At 45.4% G+C, this 20,454-nt stretch overlaps 1 protein-coding gene across 3 annotated transcripts in view; it reads left to right on the top strand.

The window, feature by feature from the left end:
• Positions 1-14,285, top strand: part of Tbc1d14 (TBC1 domain family member 14) — an 89,653-nt gene extending 75,368 nt beyond the window's left edge. For all 3 annotated transcript variants that reach the window (XM_041636311.1, XM_041636313.1, XM_041636312.1), the window contains 5 exons: positions 835-906; positions 1,577-1,705; positions 4,080-4,189; positions 12,613-12,871; positions 14,087-14,285. In XM_041636311.1, the coding sequence (XP_041492245.1) occupies positions 835-906; positions 1,577-1,705; positions 4,080-4,189; positions 12,613-12,871; positions 14,087-14,152 (636 nt within the window). In that variant the 3' untranslated portion in view covers positions 14,153-14,285. The remainder of the gene's footprint in view (positions 1-834; positions 907-1,576; positions 1,706-4,079; positions 4,190-12,612; positions 12,872-14,086) is intronic.
• The last annotated feature ends 6,169 nt before the right edge of the window (positions 14,286-20,454 follow it).

Raw genomic sequence — 20,454 nt, 5'->3', positions numbered from 1 at the left:
TTCTCAGTCTCAGATCACATAGACTCTCTGCAGTCATTCTAGTCCTCAGGTCAGCTCAGCTCATGGATCTGCCACCATTGTCTCCAGCCCTGTATTTTGCCTTCCCCACCCCCATTGTATTTTCTTTATTTGGCCCTATGTGCTTTGAAAATGTTTCTTTGATACAGCTTTTAAAATAGGTGAAAATGTAATGGTCTTTGCTGGAAATTGTGGCATATACCTGTAATTCCTGCACTTCAGAGGCTAAGGCAGGGATTTGGCTATCCTTGGCTATACAGTGAGACTCTGTTACCAGCCAGCCAACCAACCAACCAAATTAAAAAAGAAAATGTAATAATCTAGTTCATGTCATTCCTTTATAAGCTACCCAGAGGCACCTTTGGAGTAACTTCCCAGTCATATATACCAGAAAGAATATTTATTCCTGTGTTGTATAAGAGCGTGTGGTAGACGTAGGCAGTAGGAACTTCATTTAGGTCACTTACTCTGAGGAGTCTTCACTACCTGGTTTACCTACGAGTTTGGAAAAGAGTATGACTCTTTAACATGAGCCAAAAGGAGGGGCATTTCCAGAGGGCACTGCTCACAGCTGACCCTTTAGCTTTTCTAGAGTAGCTTCATAGACAGAATTGCAGACTTCTCATTAACAGCAAGTTACTAGCTCATTTTCTAAACTGCATAATGCGTCTAGAGCTGCTAGCACAGTGCTCAGCAAAGTCCCCCCGTGTGATCAGCAGGGCCCCAGTGGTGACAGTAGCAGCAACAGTATTGGATGCTATTCTGAGACTAACAGTACTTATGCATGTGTTGATTTTGGTATGTCAATCCTTTTAGGGTGGTCCATATCATGACACGTTGCACAGTATTTTGGGCGCTTATACTTGTTACCGGCCGGATGTGGGTTATGTAAGTGATGCTTTCCAGTTTGTTTTTTTTTTATGATGTTATGGTCTATAAAGAAAGTCAAAACATTGCCCAGCTCTCATAGTGAATGCTGCTGTGGGCTTTGAAGAATATGAAAAATCTTGAAATAAATGAGTTGATTCAGGTTCCTTGAAGAAATTGGGCTGATATGGCTGCTCTGTGGCATTCATCACATTTTAACTAGATGTGATGTTTACTTTTTGCATGTGATTTACCCCTGAAATTAAATAGAAAAGGCTTTACCATTAACAGTTTTTCGAAAGTGTGATGCTGCTGTACTTGTGGCTAAACAGATGTGAATGTCTGCATGGTCTTAAGCCTGCTAAGTTCATACTGGTGACCACAGCACCACAACCCAGCATGACAAATACCAGGTGCAGTATTTCACATGCCAGAGGCCTAAAGTGAGGTTGGCTTATGATTTTCCATTAGAAGGGGGAGGGGATGGAGGGAGAGAGCATGTGCCTGATAGGCAGAGCTGTGGCTCCAAGGAAGGTGGATCTGATCTGACAGGGTTTATTTAAGGGGTGAATGGGTGTCTGTGAGGGCCTTTTTAAAAAGCGGAAAGATGTTTTGTTTTCTCTTAATAAATAAAAGCTGCTCTGACTTTTGTGACCACATTAGTTAACATAACCTTTCTCTCCTTCCTCAGGTTCAGGGCATGTCATTTATAGCTGCAGTGTTGATCTTGAACCTAGACACTGCAGATGCCTTTATTGCTTTTTCTAATCTTTTGAATAAACCCTGTCAAATGGCATTTTTCCGAGTGGACCATGGCCTTGTGAGTATGCTCCGTGTATGTCCCAGTATCATGTCTTTATGCAGCAAGAACTACTTAATCTTTCTGTTTTTTCACCCAATCATTGTTGTTTTCAAGGTGGGAAATGCATAATAGGCTGTTTTTTTAATGAAGAATACATGAACTTAAGTGTAGAAACATATAGGCCATTGCCCCTTGTATGAACAGATTAATATGTTCTCCTAGGGAGACAGTGTGTCTGAAACACTGTACCCTTTCAGTGGAGGTGGGAAGGTGACTTCTGTGCAAGCATATGCACTTCGTGTTAGGGAGACGTAACAGCACTGCCCTCAGTTGAGTCGACTACCCGAGGGTTGCTGCTCTGTGGAACACAGGCATGCACAGGAGAAAGGGAGACGTGCTCCAGACCCTGCTCCCTTATTTCAGAAAGGCAGTGGCTTAGTGTGCTGAGTAGATGGCCTTTGTCATTGGTGGCCTTTAAGAGACCCTCACATACTTCACAGCTGAGTCCCCTGCATAGTCCAGACATGGGAACAGACTGAGGAGGGAAGTGGCTTGTCAAGAATATCTGCTACAGCCGGGCGGTGGTGGCGCACGCCTTTAATCCCAGCACTCGGGAGGCAGAGGCAGGCGGATCTCTGTGAGTTCGAGACCAGCCTGGTCTACAAGAGCTAGTTCCAGGACAGGCTCCAAAACCACAGAGAAACCCTGTCTCGAAAAACCAAAAAAAAAAAAAAAAAAAAGAATATCTGCTACATGGGAGAGATGAGGTTTGAATCCATCTGGGTCCTAAACTTTGTTCTTAATCGAAGAAAATTCACTAATCCATCAGCTTTTAAGTTGGTGTTGCTTTGATTTCCTAGTCATTACCACTAGTCTATCAAGACTTCAGCTATCTAATGGTATATGTCAGCTTGGAGCGCTTCTTCCTTAAATGTCTTCAAGATCCCAACAGTCTCTGTTCTGAAGCTGCTGCTCACTCTGGCTGTTAGGGGAGTGTCAGCTAGCAGGGTCCTTCAGGAAGATCATTTGGTATTCCAGAGTGGCTTTGGTACAAACTTCTTGTAAAAATTGGCAGGTGGATCTCTGTGAGTTCGAGACCAGCCTGGTCTACAGAGCTAGTTCCAGGACAGGCTCCAAAGCCACAGAGAAACCCTGTCTCGAAAAAAAGCAAAAAAAAAAAAAAAAAAAAATGGTTTTGAGAGCAGTCATAATTGTGAACAAAGGAGTTTGCATAGAGATTGCTATCATATAATTGTATTTAATTGTAAATATGAGAAGGGCTTAAAATGGAGTTGGGGAAATGGAGTGGTAAATGAAATCTGCCAAGACCCCAGTGCAGCAGTGAGTCACTGCTGTGTAAGGAGTGTGAAGTAGACCCCAGTGCAGCAGTGAGTCACTGCTGTGTAAGGAGTGTGAAGTAGACCCCAGTGCAGCAGTGAGTCACTGCTGTGTAAGGAGTGTGAAGTAGACCCCAGTGCAGCAGTGAGTCACTGTTGTGTAAGGAGTGTGAAGTAGACCCCAGTGCAGCAGTGAGTCACTGCTGTGTAAGGAGTGTGAAGTAGACCCCAGTGCAGCAGTGAGTCACTGCTGTGTAAGGAGTGTGAAGTAGACCCCATTGCAGCAGTGAGTCACTGCTGTGTAAGGAGTGTGAAGTAGACCTAGTACAGCAGTGAGTCACTGCTGTGTAAGGAGTGTGAAGTAGACCCCAGTGCAGCAGTGAGTCACTGCTGTGTAAGGAGTGTGAAGTAGACCTCATGCAGCAGCCCCTGTGTAGTAGTAGGAAAACACCTCAAAAGCAGCAGCACCTAAGGACAGGCTTTTCATGAATAGTATTTTTTCAAGCATGGTTGCTCCCACCCAACAGGAGCTCTTCCTTCATATTGATTGCTTTATGCTTTCTCTCCTCCCACCCTGCTTTCTTTCTTTTCTTACAAAGCTTGTAAGAACCTGGCCTGTTGTAGTGCCTTTGTTTGCTTTGGTCAAAGGCCTACATGTTTAAGCTGGAGCTGTGTTGCCCTTCCCTCAGACTCTAGTGAATGTGCTAGACATGGGCAGCAGGCAACTTGCTTTTCCTGGTATCTCTCACAATGCGGCTGCAACCTTCATAGCTTTACAGACCGTGGTAAAGTCCCAGCTCTACCATGTACTGGTACCTTGCCCCTGTGTGGCAAGGTAAGCAATTGCTCTGGGTTTCAGTGTCTTCCCTGTAACTTGAAGAAATGATAGGATGTGAACACAACTGCTATGAGAAGCTTAGAGATAGTATTACGTTATCTACATGTTACCTGGGTAACAATTACTAGATTGTAAGCGTGCAAAGCTCTTGACTCTTGTGGATTGGAAACTCATGTTGATCATTAGTTTACTAGTGTATTTAACATTGTCTCCCTAGATGTTGACTTACTTTGCTGCATTTGAGGTATTCTTTGAAGAAAACTTGCCGAAATTGTTTGCGCATTTCAAGAAAAACAACTTAACTGCAGACATCTACCTGATCGATTGGTAAGACTCGGCTTTCCTGCTTTCCAGAGCACTTCTCATCCCTGGCCCATTTTCCTGTTGTCACTGCCAGTTTCTTGGAGGGCTCAGCTGAGTTTCCTTGTCCTGCTTCCCAGCTCCCCTCAGCCTTGAGTGCCTATTGTTTATTCTCTAGGCTCTGTCACAGTCTGTGACTTGACTGACCTTCTAGACTCCCTCAATAGACAGTGTCTTGCACCTCTCTGTGTTTAAAATGCTATTGCCAACCCAGTAAATGAGGCGTTTCTGGGCAGCAAGGCTGTGGCAGGCCTTTTACTAGAAGTCCACTGATGTAATGTGGGAGCTTGAGTTAGTGTGGAAGGGGGAAGCAGCATGTGGGTTCAGAGCTTTGCTCACTGCACTGCCCTGTAGGAAAGACTGAGGTAGAAGGGGAGAGAGGAGGTGATGGACCCCAACCTAGGGTGATGGGGGTGTGGGAAACAGCATGTAGGGGCCTCAGAGTAAGCCAGAGCATAGCATCTGTGCTGGTGGCATTGCAAGGGACATCATAAAAGGTTGAGAATAAGAGAGGGCCATAGGAGATGGCTGACAACCTGTGCTTGTTGTATAAGTCATCTCTGAGCAGCGTGGGAGGCAGGAGTGCCCGAGTGAGAGCTCAGTGAAGGAGAGCGGGGATTGATGGAGATTAAAGAGAGCAGTCACTGGCAGGTCCTAGGAATGTGTTGTGAACTTGCCAGGGGATCAGGAGTGCTGGTGTCAGCAGCTGATATCTAAAACACAGAGGGCCATATTTGACTTTGAGCATGAAAATTTTATGGGAAATCTGAATAGGAGTTTCCTGAGACCTGTAAGTAGGAGGCTCCAGAACTGTGAGCTGGAGCAGTAGATCAGTTACATCTCTGTACAGAAGTAGCTGTGGTCATGAGGAGAGGGTGGCTCTCACCATCACACGTACCAGGTTGACAGCCAGGTAAGGGACCCGGAGGAACAGTTGTCATGTGGTGGAAGAGAGTGCCTCAGGACCACTGTGACCCAACCAGGCATGGCGTACTGTGTTATGATCTACAAGGGCCAGGAAAGCTCTCTAATTGTGTTCCTGCAGAGACTGTGATAATTGGCTGTTTAGGCATTTCAAGTGACTGCTCTGTCTTGGAGCAGGTGCTTTTGAGGGGAGAGATGTCATTTTGCCAAAGGCCCAACTGTACTGCACCACTAACTCAGAGAGGTAGAATGAACTACTCAGCCACTCTGAACTGGTGGGTTTCCCCTCACTTTCTTTGGGAAGCAAGAGGACTTCTAGATGATAAATAAGTACTGTCTACCCTAGACCAAATCACTCAGTAGAGCAGACCTGTCTTGCATCCTTGGGAATGAATGTCAGATATCCACTGTGTTGTTCTGTCTTGACCTGGCGACCGTCTGGTTCAGCTGACTACATGTGTGAGGGTTTGGTGGTTGGACTTGTAGCTGAAGTCACTGGAGCTGTTATAGAATGTAAGCCCCATCGGGGATACTCAGCTGTCCTGTCTGTTTGTGCTACATATAAATGTTTGGGATATCCTTTTAAAAGGGTACCTTTGTTTAACAGATGATTTTTGTCCTCCTCATGAACATTTGAGTACACAGATAGCTCCTTGCTATCCTAAGTTTTGTATCTATATTGGACTGTCAACCCTGAACCTTTAGGTTTCTCTTACTTAGAGCCCAGAACAAAAGGTCATTGGGAGGTAGACCCTCCCCACAGCCAGAAGCCCAAACATCTGTCTGGTCTTGTTGATTTCTTCCACAGGAACTTTAGATTCTAGGCTGGATTCTATCCAAAAAAAAATTTTTTTTTTACCTTGGGTTAAAAAATGCAGCATGCTGTGTGGTAACCCAGTAGAACATTAACTTGTGTATACTGGGGCAGAGGCTCCAAGAAGCAGAACCACCATGACAATATGGAGTGTGTTCTGAAATGTTCTGTTCTGTCCATAATGGTCTACTCTCACTGACTTGGAGTCTGATGATGATTGTTTCCTGAAAGTCATGCTCTGAAGGGCAGCTTTGTGTGTTCCTTTCCAAGCCTGCAGGGCTGTGAGTCCAGGGTGTTGACAAGGAAAGAAAGCTCTACCGGGTTTTGCTTCTGAGTCCTTTATACCATGATGTGGTTGATAACCGGGGCCTTCTGAGTACTGTGCTTCCCTGAGGGCCTGACGGGTGGCTTGTTCCTGATATAATGCTGTTGCTTTCTGAAGTAAGGGCCAAGTAGGATGCCTGCCGTGTGTGTGGCCGCATTACAGGGCTAGGCTCACAGGCTGGCTCTAGAAGTGCTGTGCTGAAGTTGAACTGCGTTCAGGCAGTGCCTTCTCTGATTATCCTTAACTCGGTTATTAATGGTCTGCATGAGCCTGGCTCCCAAGAGTGCTGGGTCCTGATGGTCAGGGAAGGTCCCGGTCACTAGAGGCTGCATGCGAAAATACTCCTTGTTTTGTCCTTGGAGTTTTCTCACCCAGTGTCAGCTTCCAGTGTGCGTACTGTTTAGTGTGACTCCAGAGCCTTGCTCCCTTTGTGTCCTGCCACCTCCTCAAGTCACTTCTATACTCGGAATTACTGGGTCTGACCTGAATCATGCTCATGTGCCCTACACAGTGCACACAGTGTGAGAGAAGCATCCAGCCCCAGGGATCAAGTGTGGCTCCATGGGTGCTCAGAGATGGCTGCATAGGGTGAGCAGACACCTAGTCGCTCTGCTCTCTACCCTCCTCCAGCACCACCCATACTTTCAAGGTATCTATTTTTCTAGTTCCTCTCAGAGCCTCGTGGTTCACTTCTATATCCTCAAGGCCTGGCCCTATCCTTGGTTCAAGTCCTGGGCAGGACAGGGACATTTCTGTTTCCAAGTCCCTTTAGGTGCCAGTGACCTAAAGCCACTTGTCCACTTGTTCTGCTGAACAGTCTCCTCCCCTTCTAGCCCTGCAGGACAGAGCGTAATGAAGGTCGCTGGCCAGGACCCTTCTTTAGCTGTCTCTGCTATGGACTTGAAGATCAGAGAAATGGCCTGTCAATTGTCTTCATTGCCTATGGAATTTTGAGTGTTCTAACTATCAAGGGTCTAAATACTATGGGAGAGCTGACGAGAGGTAGCTTAACTTCCCAGGAGATTTTTCCCTTGTTTCCAACGGCAGAGTTGTTTGGAGGTGTGAGTTTTGTAACAATAATCTTGAGCTAGTCCAAAGACCTAGCAGATGCTCCAGCTCCATATATGCCTTGAAATGAAGAGCTATCACTCTGTGGGGTTTCCCCTTGTGGGGTAGGTTCAAGGAAGTGACTGCCAGTGATTAGGCTTCCATTGCATTCTGTACTAAGTTCATTCATAGGTCTCACCTCCTGGGCTCTGGATCTGCCCAGGATACCTTGAGGGTAGGTACCACATTGTAGTCAGGGAGAGAGCGAGAGGAGAGAACCCTCCAGCCCCCTTGGAAGTGCTGGCTAACTGAGGCTTTGAGTATGGTAGAAGGAAACTGCAGCAGCACTGGTTTACAGCTTGTTTGAGTACAGGGCTTTACCATTACCTCCCAGGTGCTGGACCAGAGAGGATGCTGCTCACTCAGGGTAAGGCTGCAGGCAGCAGAAAGTGCTTTACTGAATACTCTTGGGACCAGGAGTGTTTCTGTACTCAGTGTCTGAATTTGAACTGAATCTGGGTGGCCACCTTGGTTTTGCCTGCATGCAAGTCTACAAAGGAAGTTGGCTGCCACAGGCCCATGGGTTCTTAACTCACATCCCTGTTCTATGTGTTCCTGACTTTCTTAGAAACATGGGGAATGTGGGTAGGATAGCAGCTGAGGGTGCTCCTGAACCAGTGTTGGATGAAAGACTCATTTCTAGGAACCAGTCCGGTTGAGCAAGTTGAACACAGCCAGAAGTTTGTGTTGTGGCCTGTAGGTCCAAGTCTTTAGCCATAGGTTCTCTGTGGGCAAGACTGTTAGGTGACAATCCCCCCTCCCTAAGCTGCAATAAGGTTTCTACCATGCGCTTTGTTTTTAGTATCTTCATCTGCAAAGTGGAGGTAAGAATGCCCCTTCTTGGGTTGTAGTAATGGGGTATGCTCCATGGAAGGGCAAGAGTGCCTCTGGGTTGTGGTTTGCAGCCTGGGGCTGCTCACATGTAGCCCCGGGTCTCTTTGTAAAGAGTACTGGCTCCTTGGGGGTGTGTCCTACAGCTTCAGTTCTTTTCATATCTAATCCAGTGCAAACTCAGAAAAGTGATTGGATTTGGCATGGCTAGATTAAAAATACTTATGGGGGGCTGGAGAGATGGCTCAGAGGTTAAGAGCATTGCCTGCTCTTCCAAAGGTCCTGAGTTCAATTCCCAGCAACCACATGGTGGCTCACAACCATCTGTAATAGGGTCTGGTGCCCTCTTCTGGCCTGCAGGTATGCACACAGACAGAATATTGTATACATAATAAACAAATAAATAAATATTTAAAAAAAAAAAATAAAAATAAAAATACTTATGGGAATACTGAAGGCTCAGCCGGAAAGATTATCCCTTCTGCCCACATGTGTTATAGAGTAATGGATGCTCACAGCTCTGGTCTTACTCTTGAAAGCCCATGGCATTGGTGCAGCGGCACAGAAATGCATTCCTTTATAATAGTTGGACTCAGCCCTGAAAGTGCCTTGCTTAATATTTTGTTCAGTATTTGCAGGGGCCTGAGCAAAGAAATATCTCTTCTCAAATTCTGTCTTCCCACTGTGGTAGGAAGGGCCTGGGAAGGCAAGGGACTTCACTGCATACCCCACTCCTGTACATAGTCACTGGCTGGGAGCAGGGAGCCTTAAGTCATAGAGAAGATATGAAATTGGGCTTTAAGATAAGGGGAGGGCTATGTGCGTTCATCAACTTTCCTATTCTCTCTAGTTCCTCAGAGCCAGAGCCAACCTGGCATCAACTGCTGCCCAGTGGCTGAGCGAAGTGGCTCACCAGCCCATGGAGGTGCTTCCCAGCTCTTTTTCTATGACTTTTGAGCCTAAATGTGGTTTGAAATCTAGTTAAGCATTTGCAGTCTCCTGGTAACAAAAGGGAAAGAAGGGAATATGAAGGGACTGCTGAGAACTGAGGGAAGACCTGAGTCCTAGAGGCACTTACAGCCAAGAGCAGAGGATAGGAGGAGTTTCGTCACAGCCACATATTCTTTGAGAGAACTCATGCTTTGATGGCCTGAGAGAGAGGGACTTTTGGAAGCATGTTATTGAGATGCCTGCTAGAATCTGCAGGGCCCTAAAGATGCGAAGGTATGAAAGGCACAGAGAAATAACTCAGTATTAATAACAACAGAGCCCCTCTTTACCAGCACTGTACTGTCTCCAAGAGAACTGTGGGTGCTCTGTGAACTGTGACGGATAAGAAGGGAATGCAGAAGGTATAATGTGAACATTGACAGGAAACACTTGGTTGTGGCCATGTGAAGACACAGGGAAGAGTGGGCCTTCTCCATGCCAGGGGAAAGGCCTCAGAAAAAGCTGGGCATCCCTACTTATACCTTGATCTCATGAAGACACTGAATTGTGAGGAAATAGATATCCATATTTAAGACTAAACAAAATTCCCCCATACAAAACAACAAATCATCAGTAAGAATCATCTATCCTGAGGGTCAGTAACAGCCTCCCAAGGAGGTCACCAGGGCTGAGACTTGAATGAGGAGGTATCTGCTATGAAACAAAGATTTTCTTTAGAAGGCACGTAAATTTAAAGCCACAACCATTTGAACTCCGTTATAGAACAAAGAATAGTTGTTAACAGTGAGGTCAGGTATACTCTTCTATGTGCAATGCAGGCCGGGGAGCAATTTGATAGCCTTCACGTTCTGATCCTGGTTGTCGTTTCTTGACTTGGTCCTTTCTACACAGACTATTTGCACAGCTCTGTTGCTGGCACAGAATTTCCCTTTGAACCAACAGTCAAATGCATATATCACCTGAATGGCTGACTTTCAGCACAGATCATGCCTCAGAATATAAAATGGCAGTTTTATCCTTTGGGTGGCTCAGCCGGTGACCTGATGTCTTAGGATTTTTCTTTGCTTCCCCACAACTATCCAGCTCATACCTGATTTGGGCCAGCTCCCCTGCTCCCTCGGACTCTCACAGTCCACTGAGGATAAAGTCCAGAGCCTATTGAACTGTCTAGCAGGCCTTGCTCATTCTGTGCCCTTGTTCTTCCCAGACCGCTTTTTCTCCAATACCTGATTTGCTTCATCATCTGGCATGATTCATCATCATGCTGCCCTCAGACATGGATTGGTCATGAACTCTGCCACAGGTGTGGAGAGCATCTTGGAGCTCCTCTCTTGGCCGCCTGCTTGCTCTTTAGGATGGATGGAACTGCCCCTCCTCAGCAGTGTGTTCTTCCCCAAACATGCGATGTAGAAGAGCGTTCGCATGTATTCAGCCCTCTGTGCACACATCCTGACAGTTCCTTTCTGTCCTTAAATCCCATCTGTGTTTGTCTGTCCCTTCTGCTCCTGAGTTGTCTGTTCAGCACTTTGTATTGTTATCACCAATGAGTAGCAAGTAGCAATACAGCAGGCTTCAAAAAAGTATTTGTGACCTAGGACTCTGAGACTTGACACAGGAGGATGGCAAGTTTGAGACTATACTGGTCTTCTGTTTTCTTTTGGCCAGTGGGCTGGAGATATTGCTCGTTGGTTAACAGCACACACTACAAGTCTTTCAGAGGACCCATGTTTGGTTCCCAGCACCCACATCAGGTAGTTCACAACCACGTGTAACTCCAGCTCCAGGGAGACCTTGATGCCTTTGGCTTCCATAGGTACCTATATTTATGTGCACGTACTCACACATATATACATAATTTAAGATATTAAAAATAAATATTTGGAGGAAAAAAAAGGAGCTATTTAGAATCAGAAAGGTTTGGTACATAGCCATCCTTAGGGAGACCTGGCCTTGCTATTCCAGTGCTGTCTCATACCTGCCTAAAGGAGTTGATGGAGTTCCACATGCAAATCTGAATTCAGTAGTTTTATGCTACCTGAGAGAAAGAAAAGAATAAAGTTTAGTTCGTGGATTTGGGATCAAAAAAAAAAAATATGTGGAGGAATCTTTTTTGTTGTCCTTGTTGGCCCTATCAGTCTTGAAGGAGATGGGAGACATGGTTCCCATGTGTGGACTGGTGTTTGCATGTGGGAAGGTGTGGGTTAGATTTCTACATTCCTCAGCCTCCCAAGGGCTAGGGTTACACATGTGTACCACCATACCCAGACTTCTCACTTTATAATACTATACAGACACATGCTCTTGACGCACCTGATGACATAGACTCAATCCAGGTTAGAAGTGCTTGACCCTAGGGCAGAGGTGTTAAATAGTTTGGAATGTTACTATCATTTGTGTATGAGTGTATATGCATGTGTGGGCAGAGGTCAGCTCCAGGGATCATTCCTCAGAAGCCATTCAACTTGTTTTTAAGGGCAGGGTTTCTCATTGTTTAGAGTTATCAAGTAGACTGGGCAGGCTGCCCAGTGTGCCCCAAGGATCTGCCTCTCTCTAAATCTCAAGCCCTGAGATTACAAGTGCATTTTGTTGCACCTGGGTGCTGTGTGTCAAACTCAGGTCCTCACTTTACCACTGAGTTATCGCCTCAGCTCTCAATTATATCAACACATCAATATCTATCTATCTATATCTATATATATGTGGGGGGGGGCAGGGTTTCTCTGTGTATCTTTGGAGCCTGTCCTGGAACTAGCTCTGTAGACCCGGCTGGCCTCAAATTCACAAGAGATCTGCTTGCCTCTGCCTCCTAAGTGCTGGGATTAAAGGCATGCACCGCCACCACCTGTCTTTTCAATTATATTTTTAAGAGAATACCTTTCGTCTGATAGTTTGCATTATTAAAGTATAAGGTCAGTTTTTAGTAATCTACGGTCAGATTTATTGAGAAAACCAGGCATATACACCTATATTCCATCACTCAGAGGTTGTAACAAAAGAATCATGAATTCAAAGCCAGCATAGTCTGCTGTGTAACTAGATTCTGTCTCAAAAATCAAATAGTGACTTCAAAAAATTCACGCCGTGCTGTATTGCTGACCCCCCCTACAAGGAGAATGACAAATAGTACTCTCTCCTCTTTGTTCTTATTCCCTACCTGACTCCAAGCTCTATTGAGATATATAGCCTGTCTTACTAGACAGGCATCTGTCTCAGGAAGCACACAGTGGTGATTGATAGACATTTGCTCCAAGTAGGAGTTTTCCATTATCTGTGATTCAAAAGTTTTGTGGTGTTTGATAACACATTGATGCTAACAGTGCTGTTTTGTGAAATGTACTTTGGCCTTCAGAGTGAATGCAGCCAGTGTCATCCACAGTGTATAAAAGGCAGGGACTCGGGGTGTTGTGCATGCCTAAGCCATCCCAAACCTCTCCCCAGGATCTTCACCTTGTACAGTAAGTCCCTGCCCTTGGACCTGGCCTGCCGCATCTGGGACGTGTTCTGTCGAGACGGGGAGGAATTTCTCTTCCGCACCGCTCTGGGCATCCTGAAGCTATTCGAGGATATCCTGACGAGGATGGACTTCATCCACAGTGCCCAGTTTCTGACCAGGCTGCCTGAGGACCTGCCAGCAGATGAGGTGTTTGCATCCATCGCCACAGTCCAGATGCAGAGCCGGAACAAGAAATGGGCACAGGTAAGTGGGTATGCGACACAGCTGTGAGGCTGAAGCAGCGTATTGCTGAGTGAGCCTGCTCACGGCCTGGCTCATGTCTGGGTTTCTGGCAGCTCAAGAAATGTGTGTAGGAAGACTGCCCCTATTCTGTAGTGTCAGTACTTCTAGGCCATCTCTGTAAGACTGTGCCAAAAAGCTCCCCTCCTCCCTAACCTTTTTTTAAAAAACATTTATTGTTTTCTGTGTGTATGACTACATGAGAGAGGGGCAGTGCATGTACCGCAACAAGTGTGTAGGTCAGCAGACAACTCTCCTTCCGCTATGGGAATCCCAGCATTGAATGCAGTCTTCAGGCTTGGTGACAAGTACTTCTGCCCAGTGAGCTGTTTCAGCAGCCCAAGACATTGCTTGAAGTTTGAAAATGCTTTAAAGCTGACTTTTGGTGAGGCTTGCAGACACCTTTGACGATCTGGAAAGCCATTGACTTGCATGCTTTATGGGGGTGAAATGCCTATGAATTATAGTTCAACAAAGCAATTAAGAAGATGTACTCAGTTCACACAGGAGCAGAACTGATGTTGCTATTATCATCAGGAATCCAGGGGCAGAGGAGAGCCTTTCTTTGATTAATAAAGAACAGTGTGAATAGAAGCATGGGATCTTGGCTCTAACGTTCCTGAGACTTTCAAGATGGTGGCAACAGAGCCTGAAACCAAGGAGAGTCAGGGGAGTCCCTCTGAAAGGTGGGGCCTGTGTGAAGGTTTTGGGGATCTTCCATCCTATTGCTTATAGTGGCTTTTGAATCCAGATGGAAAGGTAGGTTGACGGTGATGGCAGTCTGGCCTCAGAGTGCTCTGCTTGGCATGCAGTGGGTTCAGGAATGTAGCCTTTGGTTGTCACTGCTGTTAGGCAGCAGTGCAGTGGGGTGCTCCTTATAAGTGTCAACCAAAAGCTGGGAGAGCAGAGGAGGGAGCAGTCACTTCAAGACTGTGTCACACCTCTGTCTGGTGAGAGGGACCAACTATGTGAGCATCATGGGGGAGGAGTCTTGTTAGTGCCTTGGGGGAAACCTGGGCCTCTTTGCTTTGTTCAGGGGCTAGCCAGCAGCCCAGAGAACAGGTTTGTAGGGGGTGGAATGGGAGTGTTAGATGGCTGCTGTTTTTCTACTGTTCCTATGAGATTCTCAGGTCACTTGGCCTGTGGGTCTAACCATAGCTGTCTTCTCTGTGATTCTAGGTGCTGTCTGCGCTGCAGAAGGACAGCCGGGAAATGGAAAAAGGAAGCCCATCCCTCAGACACTGAGGCTCAGGGGTTCCTCGCACTTGGCACTGAAGCAGAGCTCCACATGGCACCTCTGTGCTTTCAGACTGAAGCCTGTGAAGAACAGGGCTCTTTCCATGTTGGATTTCTCATGCTGGAGTTGGCCTTAAAACAAAGCAGCTCTTAAAGAATTACATCCAGGCTTAGCCTTAAGTGGCTCAGTGGACCTCTGCACTGGAATTGGTCATGGCTAGCCACTGCATTTTCCACATGGGTTCAAGAAAGGGCAGGCTGTCTCCTTGCTCCTTTATTCCAGCGCAGTTAATTAAATTGTGATGCTATTATGCCAACTACTGGAAGGTATATTACAATCTTTCTTAGCCAAGAGGCATGAGAAATATTATTAGGAGACCTCAGAGATGTTATTGGCTCTTATGTTGGTTAAGAAAAGAATTATTTATTTAGTTACTGAGATAATCTTTCCAGAGATGGTCGTTTTTTTTGTTTTTTTTTTGTTTGTTTTTTGTTTTTTGTTTTGTTTTTAAGTTCATTTTTATCTTATGAGCATTGGTATTTTATCATGGTTTTCCGGTCCCCTGGAACTGGAGTTACTTACAGACAGTTGTGAGCTGCCATGTGGGTGCTGGAAATTGAACCTGGGTCCTCTGGAAGATCGGTCAGTGCTCTTAAACCGCTGAGCCATGTCTCTAGCCCGAAGGGTGTGTTTTAAATCTCCCTGCCAAGGACAGCATAAGGAAGATTGACCTTCTAGGGTAGTTGCTGGTGAATGTTCATAGACTCCTGAAAATTCACCTGACCTTTGTGTTGTCATTTGACCCTGTTGCCTTGACACATGACAGCAGAAAGACTGAGAGTTCACATTAGGATCCCGCTCTCCCAAGTAACATTCATTGCATCTTGGGAGCCGTAGTGGTTGGAGCAGGGGAGCCACATGCTGAGAAGCGATAGAGATGGGCCCTGTAAAGAAAGGGGTAGGAAGAGACTGCAAAATTTGCTTCTCTTAACCTTCATGTTTCTGGGAGGCTGGTCATGAGAGCCTCTGAAAACATCGCTGTGTGGGAGACAGTTTCCTTGCTTTAGCTGAATGTCCCTTTTTGCCTTTGTCACCTGAGTAGCTGGACCCCTCCTAAGTGCCAGTGATTCTCTCCTGTACCCATATGGCTTTAGAAGGTAGGCTTCACACACTGCTGTGGGAACTGAAGAGCAGGGCAGTCTTCCGGATTCTCGGCGTCATCAGCCCTTCCCTTTCCAGCTGATTTCTCTCAGCTCATTGGTGAGGGTGTTGGTGTTGTAGCTTTTCCTTGACTTGAGAACTTTGTATAAGTAATTTGATTATCCAAATTCACAGAAATGAATAGTTTTTGCATAGAATAATAAAAAAGACATCCAGTATCTGTGGAAACTGATTACCTCCTGATAATCCACTGGCATCCTTGTCCCTGAGGGTACAGGTAGGCCGGGATTGAGAACCCATTTTCCAGCAAATGCCTATGTGGTCTATAGTCCATAGCCCTCTGAAACCATACCTGCTACCCCCAGAAATGATCTTCTCCATCATTCTAGTGTCTGACAACCATTGGGGAGCCCTTGACTGACTACAGCATGTGGCAGGGAGACTTGGGTCGGCCTTATGACAGTGTATTTGCATGGGTTCCCTTCATGTGCTGTGCTTGTTGGTGATAGCCTAGTGCATCAGCAGGTTGTCATATTCACGCCATTCACCCATGCCACCACTCTTCTTCTCCTGGAGTCTCATTTGTAGTCTCTTGGCTTCTCCAGGGAGGCTACCAAACACCCTCCATATAGCTCTCTGCCTTAGTGTGAAAGGCTGATGTCTGACCTCTTGGAGGAGGATGTCTTCATCAGCCATCCAGTGTCCTCCAGATCCAGCCATTCTTGACATCAGATACTGAATGTAGCCCAGGCCCAGCTGGCCTATGAGGAGCGGAGTACCCAGACCTGTCTGCTGTCGTTCCTTTCAGATGTACTTAGTTTTGTTCCATGATATGGGCATCTGTTCTCTCAAGATGTATATATTTTCTTACTGTACATAAAGACATTCCTAAGTCATACAGAAAGTGTTGTGACAAGGGGACTTGGGCACCTTGTTGTGAATGCCATTGTGGAATTCTCTGTGTGTTCACAACCCAGCTCTTAACTTTTCTTGTTTGACATAAATCTGTGGGCGTGGATGAAGTTCTCAAACAGGACTCCATGCCAGCCAAGCACTGACTGCATCTCTAGTCCAAACAGGGTTTTCATAGCCTGTTTGTATGAGCCTGATGTGCCCTCCTTAGAGGCTATACCGTTCCAAGTTCCTCTTCTCTGAGGGCATCTCTCCTGCTCCTGTTTTGGCAAACTGGAAACAGATCCTACAGAAGTCTGCACCTCCCACCTCGCTTGCAGTTGACTTTCAGTCCTAAACTTGAGGGTGCTGGGCAGCTCTTACTCCAGAGGGAGCTTGCAAGGGAGGCTTCCTGTCACCTTGGGAGCAATGCTCACTTCAAAGGTACTTCTAACTACTCAGTTTGTGACTATATTTTCCATGTTTGCCAATAGGAAACTTCTGATAACACTTGCTACATATCATGTTTTAATTGCTTGTACAGTTAACCTTTAATTTTATTTAGTAAAATGTATCAAACTAGGACTTTTTGAATTGTAAATACATGGTTTTATTAAATAAAGTCATGTAAAATTGTTACTTATGTTCACTGTGTACTTTGGTTTAAAGCTGGCATTCTTGCTTTAAAGTGTAGCAGAAAGTATTTTAACTGGAGGCTTGTGAGACACAAAGCAGGGCAGTTACTCTCCTCCTCAGGGGATTCCAGAGTTCAGCATGTCCTCTCCAAGTCGCTGCTGCACTCTCTGAAGCCTGCTTCCTTGACCTCCCTACCATAAGTCTGCATTCCCATGACAGCAGACAACCACATTTATATACGCTGTGCTAGCTGCTGAGCCAAGGCTCTTCACACTCTGGAGCTTTCTCAGAACCTGTAAACCTGAGGGCGCAAGGGGTGAGCTCCTTCCTGTGAGCCTCTTAGGAAAGTGGCTGTGTAATGCAGTAGGGTCCCCAAGCTGCTTGGAACCAGGCAGGACAAATGCTTGTATATGTCACTCTCCTTTCAGTCCCCCAATGCTATCACCTCCAAACCTCCCAAGACCACTGTAAGATTGCCCATTGAGTTACAGCCTTCAGCAGGGACAGACATAGGTTCCACCTTTCCTTCTAAATCAATGGCTTTATTCTCTGAGCCACTGTTCTTTGCATGCCATGAGGTGAAGTGCCAAGACTCTGGTCTGGGGTTGCTGAGTGCTAGCTGACTGTTCCAGCCATACCAGGCTCTGGACCAAGTGTTCTTTCTACATGGATTAGTAATACTAATCTTCACAGCAGCCCCACATAAGAGACTTGTTGTTCCCATTCCAAGAATATGACACAAAATGCTTGCTCAGGCGCCTACAGCAGATTGGTGGAGCTGGTCTCCATACCACCCGAGAGACTGCTTGCTTTCTGGAGAGATCACACTTGCTTTGGACCTTTTGGAGCCCAAACAAAATGTAGGTTGTGGCCTACATTTCTCATTCCTTCCAATACTTCTAGTGTGCATTGCTGAACGCCGCAGTCAGTGTGGGGCCAGCAATTCAGAAACCCTGCCCATCATGAGCCTGCCTAAAGAAAGAGTGGAGGAACTGCTACAGTAGTGTCCAGCAGCAGAGGAGGAAAGTGCTATTACTGAACCTTGAGCAGAGCTTTCAGGCGAACAAGGCAAGGGCCTGCCCAGCAGAGGGCAGCCTTGGAACCTAAAACCAGTTCTTAAATAGGACCTCATCAAGATCTGGAAGTGCTTGAACTTGAATGGAAATGAGTAAATATGCTTTGCGTGGGGCTAAATATGCTATTAAATATTTGATATTATCCAAGCCTGCTGAATAACATGGACATGGCCATGACATAGTGTCTATATCTCTTCTGTCAGCACTGCCAGCAACCTCCCACTGCTCTCCATTCTGGAATGATATGCTGCTCTCTGGTCTTAAGTCAACCAACAAAGTCCCTCTTTACCCCTTCCTCCAGGATCTCTATACCTTGCAGGGAGTTTTGTGTGGAGTAAGAGAACCACCTTTTCTCCAAGTAGCTTCTCGTGCCTGCTTAGAGTTCCAGGAGATACTCCTAGCCAGAAATAAACCCAGACTATACATAGTTTGGCTGGAGGACAAGAGCAGAACCCTGGAGTTGAATCTCACAGTCAGTGGTCAGCCATTACCATTTAGAAACTCTGATCTTGGAGAAGTCACTGAAATTCTCTAAACCCAACCCTTTTCCTCCCTTTGCAACTAAGGCTGAGTGACCTAGCTCCTTCCCATGGGCCTATGAAATGTTAATAAAATTTTAATAAAAATTGAACTGCCCACGAACATTCTCTAGGAAGCTAGATTTGTGCTTTTATCCTATAAACTTTTAGTATCTTGTGCAAGAGAGAGGATGGGGAGGGAGAAGAGTGTGGTCTCACTTTGTAGCTGTGATAAGCATGCACCAAGCCCTGCTTAAACTGATATGTGGCTATACATTTTCCAGTTCAGTACTGGGGAACCAACTCAAGGCCTTGCTTGTGCTAGATTAACACTCTATCCCTGAACTACATCTTCAGGACTTTTACTATCTTCTGCTTGTAAAGTTAGGAATGTAAAAGTGTTCCCTTGAATATTTGCATGTTATTTATATATTATAAATATTAACATGTAAGATGAGGATATGGAAAAGCACAAAGGGAAAATTCATCCTAATGTTACCATCCAACAGAAAGCACCCTTTTTTTCGAATGCTTCTCCATTTCATGAATCAGTACGATGAGGCTTAGACAGGTATCTATTTGGGTCAGCAGGATCACAATTTGGGCATTCCCCCATCTTTTAGGTATACTTGTATTTCTCCTTGACAGTTTTTGGATGAAATGTTAGAGTTGAAGCTGGCTGTGGCAGCATACACCTTTAATACTAGCATTTGGGAGAGTCACAGATTTGAGCCAGTTGGCCTTTAATGTGATACTCTGTCTAATTTTTTTTTAAATTAGGGAGTACAATTTTAGTAAGTTGGGGCAGTGATGGTGCATGCCTTTAATTGCGGCACATGGGAGGCAGAGGCAGGAACAGATCTCTGAGTCTGAGGTCAGCCTGGTCTATAGGGATAGTCCTAAAGCAGCCAGTGCTACTCAGGGAAACCCTGTCTTGAAAACAAGACAAAAGCAGAACTAAATTGTGCAATTTTATTAAAATATGCACATATTTTGCCATTGATTATTAAAGTAAAACTAAGGATAATTTGAAAGGTAGCTGGACCAGTCACTACACAAATCATATGCTCCAAGATGCTTTCCTTTTATGGCATGTATCACTTGCACCCTGGAACCTTCTGAGGTTAAATACATAGATTTAATACATACTTTATGCACAGGTAACTCATACCAGTGCTAAACCCTAAATTATTATCTGTGGATGAACTTACACAAACCTCTTTCTACTTATATAATTAAAGAATCTTAACTGTAGCAAGTCACCAAAATTGTATCAAGTCACCAATACCTTAGGCTGTCCCTGAGTAGGTGGCTGAGTGAAAGACCCTCCTTTGATATTGAAGGGGACATTTCTCATGCATATCAACTTAAAAATTTTTCAGGCCCTGAACTACTTGATGAAATTTTCATGATCAAGTACTCATGCTGAATCTAATTAGAACCACATGGGGAGGTAATCAAAAATGAAGGGTGTCTTGTAATTAGTTATAATCCCAGCATGAGGTGTTGTGATTGAGGACCCACTGGTGACTTACTAGATAATTGTTAGTTAGAACATATTTGCAACTTAGAGGCATGCTAACTTTACTGCCTTGCATGACCCTCTGCTGACCTTGTTCAAGGTTCATGAGGGAGCATTCAGTTGGTTAGCTGATGGGTAGAAATCAGCTGAATTAATCAAAACCCCGAAGGACATCATTACAATGAAAAACTTTGTCACTTCTAGTGCCACTGCTCGTTTCGCTTGGGGGCCTCCGCAACTGTAGAATCCAGGCTCCCTCTGCTGTTGGAGCCATAAAGAAAACATTGCAGTTGCAGTAACTAACTGCTTCATTATGACCTTGATGGACAGAGTAGAGGAAAAACCAAAACTATAATAACTGTGTGTGTGTGTGTGTGTGTGTGTGTGTGTGTGTGTGTGTAAGAAATCAGTTCTTGAACTATCGTCAGTAATGCATTTGAATGGTTTCATGTCAAGTGTGTTCAAGCCATGGAAGTCATAAAAAGGATTTTACATTTTATTGACTT

This window comes from Microtus oregoni, unplaced genomic scaffold (genome assembly GCF_018167655.1).
Source record: "Microtus oregoni isolate MIOR12 unplaced genomic scaffold, Mior012 000049F_ref0000343, whole genome shotgun sequence".
In the NCBI taxonomy this organism is placed as follows: domain Eukaryota; kingdom Metazoa; phylum Chordata; class Mammalia; order Rodentia; family Cricetidae; genus Microtus; species Microtus oregoni.
Note: the sequence above shows the minus strand (reverse complement) of the source record. Positions and strands in the feature narration are given on the sequence as shown.